Genomic DNA, 10,377 nt, shown 5'->3' with positions numbered 1-10,377 from the left:
ACTGTCTTTTATGTTAAGAATTTTTTTATAGAAAGTAAGAACTGTTTTCTTTAAAGAAGAATATTTTGCCGCCTAATAAAATGATTTTTCTGGCAAAACAGAATTTAAAGGCCGTGTCATTGTACGATTTACACTTATTACATGGATGAAAATTAGTCATATGTGAATATACATGGTAAAAGTCTTTGATGTTATTTTAGATTAGATTAGAATTTGTTTATTTTAAGCAATCAAAAGTAAAGAGTAAATTCATATGCGATACAATCAATCACGAGAAGTTTACTTCCATAAAGACATGTCAAACACAGGATAACTAAACATTAAGAGATCACCTGACAGGAAGTGAATTTGTATAACCCCACCCCGCTCGACCATACCATTTCCTTTATGTGTATTATCATTAATGTGAACATTTTCACGAATGAGCTACACTAAAACAAAGGAAACAGTAAAACATAAACCACACAAAGAACACGTAAACTCAAGCTTCATTGAATTTCTTCACTTTGACATTCGGACCACTGAATCACTGTGTTCAGCACCATGGTGGCGTCTCCCGCGGGCCCTCAGAATGTGGGATTCCCTCGGTCCGCACCAGTTCTAAGTCAGCTGTCAGGTGCCAGCCGAGGCAGCCTGGCAGGGGGCCCCCGCCGAGACAGGGAACCCCCAATACATGCCTGAACAGTTCATTAGACATGGGACTGGGTGGATAAAATTGATTAACGTGCTGAAGTCCGCTAGCTTGATGCTAACGTTTAATGGAATTTCCCACAGGACAGCTAATGCTAACTCTTGGTCGACGTAAACATACATTATTGACTAAATGAACATCTTTATAAACTCACAGACAAGAATTTTACAAACTCTTTTAAGGAAATATTTTTAAAAGTAATCGTTTGTGGTCAATTTGTTCATTCTTCATGCAAAAAGTGTCCAGCTGTAGTGCGATCGCCACCTAGTGGCCAAACTGAAACGTCCTCCAGGAGAAGCAGAACAAAGTTTACAATGTAAATGATATGAACATTTTAGTTAGAGCTTCTTTAGAGAATCCATGTATGATATTAACAATCTCATTATTTCACTTATAAATCAGATTAATATAAATATATTCAAAACATATATAGATTATTAATGTATTTCTAAACAATGTGTCTAAATTTGTAAACTCAAAACTGAAGAAAAATGAATTTAGAGGATCGAAAGAATTGAAAATATTTGGAATCGAATCGATCTATAAACTTTATCTTTATAAACTACATAAAATATACATAAACAACGTAATTCCCAAACATTTTGAACAGTACTAAATCAAATTAACGTGAAGACCCGTCAGGTAAAACCTGTGACGGACATCCGCATACAAGACAAATGACCCGATTATGAACACTTCTTAATTATGTATATCACGCATCTATCACGAAAGTTCATACATGGACAATGTGCAAATTGTACATAGCGGCAGAGTGACACGGCCTTAAGTGAAGTTTCCTTTTTAAAAATCATTTCCTTTCTTAAGGTTTGTATTTTCACTAACCAATACAGCTAGACTGTACAACCTTTACAGTTCAGGTTTGCTGTATTTCACCAACAAAAATCTTTTTTTTTTGTTATCAAGTTCTTTGATGCTCTGTAATGTTCCGAAAGAAAGTCCAGTTGATGCAAAAATGCTGCAAATCCTTCAAAGTACAGCAGCTCAGAACATCTAAAGCCGTTTTCATAGATTCAGTTGAATCTCAGATGAAGTTCGGAGCAAAAATGTTACACGAAAAAACACGATTTCTGTTTTGTTTGACATGAATCTGGTTCAGAACATATCCAGAGACGTTTTTGGAAATACTTCAGTTGAAAGAAGTTTGTGATAAGCTAATCTTATGGAGAAACAGGCGGCATGAGGTTTTTATTTTCAGGATCTGATGAACGGATGAATTAAGCAGCTGTTGATCGCGGCTTTTCTCAGTCAATTTCCTCTGGAATCATCACTTTTTTTAAGAAAAGAAGTTTTAGATCCACAAGACTCCACTATCTCTTACAGGAAGTATTTAATAGAATAAACACGATTTCTGTATCGTCTGACATGAATCTGGTTCAGAACATATCCAGAGATGTTTTACTTCAGTTTAAACACGGTTGTGATAAGCTAATCTTCATGGATTGTGTTTTATTTATATTAAGTGGTTCGATTGCAACCAGATGTTTGCATAAATAGCCCCTTATATACTTAAATATTATGCGAAGTTTGTTTTTTTACATGAAAACTGGAGGAAGTCGTCCAAAAATGTCCCAGAATTTAAGAAAATCTTGTAAAACGAAAAACAAAATGATGGTTCTGAACAGCTAAAGGGTAACCAAACAGGGCAGTTAGAGGCTGACCCCATTCTTGGCCCAGATTTGAAAAATGCCAATAAAAGGGGCGGGGTTAGTGGAGCCGGACTGAGCGGTGGAGGTGTGGCTTGGATCTATGATTGACAGGTTGGCTTTATGTACCTGTAACACTAGAACGGGTAGTTCTTGCACTATTTAGAGCTTATTTTTTTTGAGGTAATAAAATTGTAAACATGCCACAACATTAATCATTTTTTAAGCTTTAATTTGAGTTGCGTTTTGTGAAAATCAGTTAAAAAATGCGGGAGCTAGCCCGATTTTTGTGGTTGATATCTGCATGTCTCACATTGAAACTGTTGACGCAACTCAATGGATAGCAATGGCGCCCGTGCGTGCACGTCCCTGTCTATAGCAGTGAATAGGCAAGGGCCAATACAGTACTATTGTTATATCAATGATTAAGATGCTGCTTTTACAATGCCTGACAGCGGGACTGCCGGCACCGCTGAGGATTTGCATGTCTCAGAGAGTGGTAAAACGCCGCTAGCATCATAGCTAATGAAGGCTAACGTATTAAACAAACAATCCAGAGTGAAATGTTCATTGAAAATCCATCACCAGGACAGAGTCTCCTGGACTCAATGTTCCCTAACTTCCAAGTCCACTGCAAAGTGGTGTAAGTCAGTAGATTGAGAGCAAAACACCTACGAGCCATGCTAAAGCTAAAGCTAAAGCTAACGACCAACCGTTACAGAATCAAAGATGGGCGGGGCTTTTATACTGGAGCTGCAGAGTCTGATGACAACAAGCTTCTCGGACCAGTTGACCAATCACAAAAATTCAGCTGCAATACCCCATTTTAACCTATAGGGGGCAGCACACAACGGTCACATATTGTCAGGAAATAAACCAATTTATTTTCAAAAAATGTGGCACCAAACTTTTACAGCCTCGTTTATAGAGGTCAACAGACAAAAAATGTTGATTTACGGTTTGGTTGCCCTTTAAAAGATTCTGTGCAAAACTTTACTCACAGCTTGTTTGAATACATAATGTTTGGTAAGTTACTTTGTTCAAATGGTTTTTAAACATGAAGCTTCCAGGCAGCTCATTTTCAGCTTCACCAAAAGGCAGATGAGCCGAGTGGACACAGTGTAAGTGGGTCGAGCTCGTCTTGACGATCATTTCATTAGCTTGTGTTCCTTGTTGACCTGTGTGAGTGATTTATTCGCCTAAATGAAATCAGGGCGCTAAATGACCACAAACAGGAGCTGATTAGGGGCTCATTTTGGCTCCTAATTCAGTCCCTATAAGTGAGGGAAGTGGCTTTAAAAATTTCAGATGGAGCGCTGTGATTAACAGAAAGCTGGTGGACATAAATTCGCTCGTCCAAAAAGCCGTAATGGAAGAGGGATGCAGATGAGGCAGAATTAGAAAACGATGTGTATCCTCTTCAGGGGATGACAGAAAAGCAAGAAAATGAGGTTATTTCTGCCTCCGCACAAACACGTCTCACGCTGTTGATACAATCAGTGTTGGTTTTTGCTTTTCTGGCACCTTCAGGCGAACACCGTCATCAGTCAGTTGGTGAAACGTTTCAGAGCGTCGAGTGATCAGACCGCCGTCTGCAGAAGTCAGAAAACTCCACTTTCAGACACCAGGACTTTAGGAAAATCTAGAAAATTGTTTATTTTTTCTGATAATGGAGGACATAAAAAAAACGCAAACTTAAAAATTCATTTTTGAGTATTTTTTTAATACAAATTGCTGTTAATCGGTAGGAAATTAAAAGTGCTCCCAGCTCCGCTCCATCCCGATGCGTCCTCTTGTAAATGACTAGATTGTACGTTTACATTAACGAGGAAATTTCACAAATTGAATTTGTGATTATAAATTGGAAAATGGAAACATGTCAATTTCTGAAAAAAACTTGGATTTATGGATAAAGAAGTTTTTTTGAACCAGTGATGTTAACTGTAAGCTAGTAGGAGAGTGTGTGAACAGAGAGCTCTCAGCAACAAAAGAGGGTTGCAACTCAGAGGTGAATTCCTAATGAACTCCTGCCACTCTGCAGAAAGTCCTAGAAATGTATTATATTTTTTTTTAGGGAAAAAAAAGATATAATCATGATTAAAAGACCACGAGGAACACTTGAAAAACAGATGAAAAGATGATCAGAGTGGGCTTTAAAGTAAAAACAACCTTAGATGAACCTTTAGGAAAAAAATAAAGATTCCATATATAATTTCATTCAGCAGTAATTATGTTTAAATATAATTCAAAGAAGCACTTCTGTCTGTAAATGGTTATTAAAGTGGTTTCAAACAACCTAAGATGATGAAAGAAGATGACCTAAAAAGCTCCATAGAAAAACAGATTTTTATGCTTTTTTTCCATCAATCTTAATGAAAAAAGATTTAAACTTCTGGAACTTTTTTTCCTTTTAGCCAAATAAGATAAATGGAAATGTGTCTACTGTTAAAATAAAGTTAAAAATTCTGGAAAATCAGCATCTGAGAGAGTAATGTGGAAACACGGCGGTGGAAGGGTCATAATTATGACTTTTTTGCTTTATTTTCTCACTTTTAAAAATTTGAGAACTTTAGCATGAGGATTTAAAGCCTAACCACAATAAATAAATAAATAAATATGTACAATTGAGATTTTAAGTATCAGTAAAATGAACTAAAGAAAATGTAAAACTGTTGAAATCATTTAGTTGAGAAATGATGCTTTAAACAGGAAATGACCTTTTCCAGGAAAAGTTAGTGATGAAGGCAGATATTTAGTCTTAGTTTTTAACTATTCTTCATATTTTGAAGCCCAATGAGGCAATTTTCTTTGCGATTTTGAGCTATATAAATAAAATTGAATATTTATTTTTTTACACGCATTCATTTTATTGTTTTTTGTCTTCACCTTTGACATCTTAGTGATGAAACTGTGAAAGATGTTAATATTCATTATAATTATTACAATTTCTGTTGAATATGATTATTCTTTTTTTAGATATAACTTATGTTAATTGCTTCAGGATCATTTTACTGTTAAATCAAACAGAAAATTATAGATGGAGTTAAAAAAAAGTAATGGAGAAATGTTTCAAAAGTGCCTCTTTTTTGTTTGTTTAAATAAAAAAGAAACAATCTGAAGATGCAACAAGAACCGAGCTAAACCATTTGGCAAAGCAGAGAAGCGAGGGCATGCTGTCAGCATAGAGACACAAATATATACATCAAAATGCCACAAAGAGGAAAATAGAGATACCAACCATGAGCTGCAGGTTCAGTGCTGGGCGCAGTGTCTGTGCACACAGGGAGAAGACATGGCAGTTGTGGAGGGAGGTGTGGAACAGGAGGAACAGCATGCAAATAAAGAAGAAATTAGGAGGAGGCAGGGAGGGAAGGGGAGAAAACAAATGACACCCATAAGCGAGCATTCAGAAGACGACAAAAAGACATAAGACTTAAGGGAAATCAAAGGGAACCAAAGGCAGTGCAGAGGTAAACACAGGCGCCACACAAACGCACTTTCTCAAGACACACTGGAAGCTCCACCATCCGGGGAATGTGGCGACTGTTGGAGGAGATATGGAGGAGGCTATTATGGGATGCTGGAGGCTTTGATGTGGAGAAAGACAAAATATTAACTGTCCCACCGTGAAACAGCGTTTATCCACAATGGAGTCTCTTTATGTTCACTGAATAGTAAAGATGACAGCATAAATGGAAGCTACTTTGTTAACATTTTAATGAAATGATTCCCTACATTTGGAATTCAAATAAGTTTTACAAAAATCTGAAGGTAAAAGTCTTCAAAGATATCACTGCAACCTTAAAAAGTTCAAGTTGAAGCCCAAAAAAGTGAAGCTTTCCTGAGAAACACCAGAGTCAACTGTGGTTTCAAACCCAGAAGACTCCGGAGGGACACTCTACCACGAGGCCAAACACTTGTGTTTAGATTCTACAGTGGGAGTATTATTTTAGGGTTCCATTAATAACTGTTAAAGTTTGAGCAACACTTCTTCATAAGAACTATTAGTTAAAGATGGTTAATAAATCCTTAATTAACGGTTCATTAATAAGTCATAAATGATTTGGTGAATAATGGTTAACAGTAAATGGGTCTTATAGACAACCAATAGATAACTAACAAGCTGTTAGTTAATGAGGCATAAATGACTTGTTAACTTTGTGTTCATGATTCATCACCGCACTTTATTAACTGGTAATATATTAACGCATTTCTTAAAGTAGTGGCCGATATAATTTATTATTTTACTTTATATAAAGGATCCACATTTTACGTATCTTTACTTTGTGTTTAGATAAACGTTTTGAAATAACTCTCCGTCTGGTTTGCTTAAAACTAAAATAATTGAAAAAAAAAACCATTAAATTTAATGTTTTTTTTACACAAAAAATAAAAAGAGACAAATAAGTGACTGTGTAAAGTCTGATCTGATCAGAACCGGATAATAAAAACTATTTCAATCTATCAAATGAAGCGACTAAGTAGGAGTGGGATTTTATATATATATATGTATCCTTTTCAACCAATCAAACTCTACTTGACTTTAGCTATAGTTACTATAATAATTGTGTCTTTGAGTTTGTGACTTTTTTGTCTTGTATTGTCCACAAACTATGCTTGAAATAAAGCCGATCGACTGATCGATCAATTACCAACAGTAGAGCTGTTATAATCTAGTCTGTGTGATACATGGAACTTGATTAAATCATTCAAATATTTTTTATCAAAATAGAGAAAAACAAAGATTACATATCCTCACATTCTAGGAAGACTTCATATGATATGGAAAAGTTCCAGAAGTTTATTTATGCTCAAAATTGAAATGATTTACATTTATGGCATCAATTTAACATTGAATAAAAAGCAGCTTCAGCATCAATCAGATGACCTCTGAACTCTAATAAGTCGAGCGTTATCCTGGATCTTGGAGTTTTCTGACTGTTACCACATGCATCTCTTCAACTCGTCCTATTTTGGGTCACAGATGGGGTCAGTGTGCGCTCCATTTGTTCTTGTTATCAGTTGGACCTTCTGTAAAACGTGTCGCCTTAAGCTTGTTTGAAAACAGAATCTTCTTCACTCCCTTTAACTCCTTTTCTTCTATGTTTTCTATGGAGGTAATAATCATTCCAAGACGTTCCCTGAAAGAAGCCGTGTACATAAAGGCGCTTTATTCTAACATAATAAAAGCATTAAAAGCGCATTTAGCAGGACAATTACAGGATAGCATAAACAGCGCTCAGCAGCACAGACGCTTTTCTTCTCCCAGGTTCCGGCTGCCCTCGCCGAGTCGGGCTCAGGCTGTCCTTGTTTACATTTCTGCCGTGTTTTTGCCAGAAGATGCAAACTGAAATTGCACGGGAGGATGTGCGAGGTCTTTTTCCGGTATTTGTCGAAACAACCTGATAGTGTTTTAGGTTTTTTTTTTCAGTTGCGAGCAGTTATTTGCACACAAACAGCTCAGAGCTGCCCTGCCTTCACCTTAAAATGTCACTTTTACAGTTTGGGTGAAAATATTCTCCTTCTGTTTGTCTGTTCGACTCGCCAGAGCCGAGAAAGCGAGCGTGGAAACACCTGCGCCGATGAAAACGCTGCTTTTAACATCATTTTCCTGATGATGGAGAACATATACAAATACAATTAGGCTGAGTATTTTTTTGCGAATCAGAAGCGGTTTAAAACATGTTTGAAAAGGAACATTTTTGATAGACGGAAAATGGGCGGGGCACAAGCTCCCAGCTCTAAACAGCGGGGGAGGGGAAGTGGGGGTGGGGTTGCTCCACTCCAACAGTCCTGTCTACAACTCAGAGGTGAATTTCTGATGAACTCCTGCCGCTCTGAAGAAACTATGTCCTACAGAATGACAGTTTTATTTATTTTTTGGCTAAAAACTAAATAATTATAATTAAAAAACCAACAGGAACCTTTAAAATTAGATCAAAAAATCACTGAGTTGTACGGTCCGGTTCAGAATGCAATCCCACTCGGCGGGGTGAAAGAGCACATGCGTAGTGAAACTATCAATGAAAGTAATGAAGGTCATTCAGCAGCTCATTTTTTACCCCGTAATAATACTTTCACACCAGATGCGATTCACGCCTCAAATTCGCGTCTGCCACCTCTCAAATTTACTGCTTCAGGCCTTGCCGCCAACCAAGTTTTTCTGCCTCGTCATGGAAAACATGGATGATGCTGTGCGAGTAGTTTGGGTTTATATGTCTTGGAGAGCTCTACAGAGGCGCCGGTAAGCACTTCGCCGTGTTTGGGTTCACCAGATCCTTCAGTCTCTCACAGTGTGCTCCATGAGACCCGGTCCAGGGTGTATCCCGCCTTCGCCCAACAGTAACCGGGACAGTCTCTGGTAACCATACAGCCCCACTGGGTTAAGAAAATGGATGGAAGTTCAGGACGAAAATACTCGCATCAAGTGGACATATTGGATGTTTTTTTCTACCTGCTGATCGAGTCACTGAAAACTTCACATGCCCATAGATAAGTTCATGATTGGTTGATGTGATGCGTCAACCTTGCTGTGCCTGATGCCCAAATCCAACTCCAGGACCTCAGATTGTGTCTTCATCGACTAAAACTTGCCCCCCCTTGGCATCCAAATCGTGTCTGGTGTAAAAGGAGCATTAGTACTTTGTATATACAATTCACTTTCTTTTCTTTTGTCTTAATGACCTTCAGCCAATCAAATTGTATTAACATAGCCCCGCCCAACCAGTCCGTTCCATTTTTCAATGGATCTACACCCAAGAAGGGGTGAAAAAGAGATGTTTGCTCCGACTTAATGGGTCCATTTTATAATGAAAACACTTAAAATACCAGACTGGACGGGACCATATCACTCTGTGGAGAAAAGACTAACGTATCAAAAAACTTCACATGTGCACCTGTCATGAAAATAAAGTTACAGTTTTCACCCCTACAACTTTTTTGTTAAATTATTCATTTATTATTTTTTGATATGTAAGGCTAAAAAAATAAGAATATATGAACATTTATGTTAAGATTCTTAATAATGTATGCAGTTTGGGGGGTTTATATAAATAAACTATTATTAATATGGCAAATTTATAACTTATCATTCACTAAACTTATAAAAAAAAATCAAACCTTCTATAAACAATATTTAAAAAAATCAATCCCCTTTAAAGAATATCACTCTATAAAGAATATTTCTTATATTTACCCTATTTTATATGCAGAAATTGTTTTAATTCTTGTTTTTTTACCAAAAAGTACAATTTAAAGGGTCCATTCCCTTAAGATTAAGTATCAATGAAACATCCCGAATGTCCTCTGCAGAAGCCAAAATGAGTTAAATTCTGTAGTATGAGGTGGTTTTTTTTTTTTTTTTTATTTACTACAAAAAAGATCAAAAACTAATATTTTTCCATAGATCTGGATGCAAAACTCGCATTTTTTCAACAGCTCTGCCCTCAGAGTTTCTTTGGCTTCAGTATTTTACACTGACTGAGTGTAAACAGGAGGAAAAAGCGGCAGGACAGTAAAACATCGAGTGGAGGAAGCCCTCGGTGGATTCTCTGGCATGTTAATAAATCTAAGAAACCTAGCTTTGATGAGACGGAGATGCTCCTCTCCTGGAAACATATGACCTAATAAAAGCCCATCTGAAGGAAAGACGCGGTCCATTTGGAGTATGAGGAAAAAAAGAAGAAAATCCAATAATGCTGCAGCAGAAACGTGCCTGTGAGGCATCCAGACAAGAGGTTTGAGATCAGAACTAACATGCAAGGATCACAAGGCCAACGCTGAAATATTCGGAGGGCTAACATGTATTTTATAACTATATTTTTGATGAGATAGTCCTAAGTACAAGTAAAAGGTGTCACACATCAAAAAAACGTCTTATTTTAACGGCTTATTATATCATCCAAGCCTTCAAGCATCCATCAAAACATGCTTCAGTGTTCAGGTTGAGTCATATAAAGAATAGCGTTGGTCTAAAGTACTATAATTGAAGATTCTCATGAGACACAGATTAGCTTTAAAGGT

The 10,377-nt window shown here is 36.9% G+C and overlaps 1 protein-coding gene across 5 annotated transcripts in view; it reads right to left on the bottom strand.

Annotated features, from left to right (window-relative positions):
- LOC112142621 (cell adhesion molecule 1) overlaps window positions 1–10,377 on the bottom strand; it is a 565,507-nt gene that overhangs the window by 31,067 nt on the left and 524,063 nt on the right. For 3 of the 5 annotated variants that reach the window (XM_024266107.2, XM_024266110.2, XM_024266113.2), the window contains one exon: window positions 5,594–5,626. The exons of the other annotated variants lie outside the window; for them this stretch is intronic. In XM_024266107.2, the coding sequence (XP_024121875.1) occupies window positions 5,594–5,626 (33 nt within the window). The remainder of the gene's footprint in view (window positions 1–5,593; window positions 5,627–10,377) is intronic. 5 annotated transcript variants of the gene reach the window in all.

The sequence above is a fragment of the Oryzias melastigma genome, linkage group LG14 (genome assembly GCF_002922805.2).
Source record: "Oryzias melastigma strain HK-1 linkage group LG14, ASM292280v2, whole genome shotgun sequence".
Classification (NCBI taxonomy): Eukaryota; Metazoa; Chordata; class Actinopteri; order Beloniformes; family Adrianichthyidae; genus Oryzias; species Oryzias melastigma.
The sequence above is the reverse complement of the archived record's forward strand: the minus strand, read 5'-3'. Positions and strand labels throughout refer to the sequence as shown.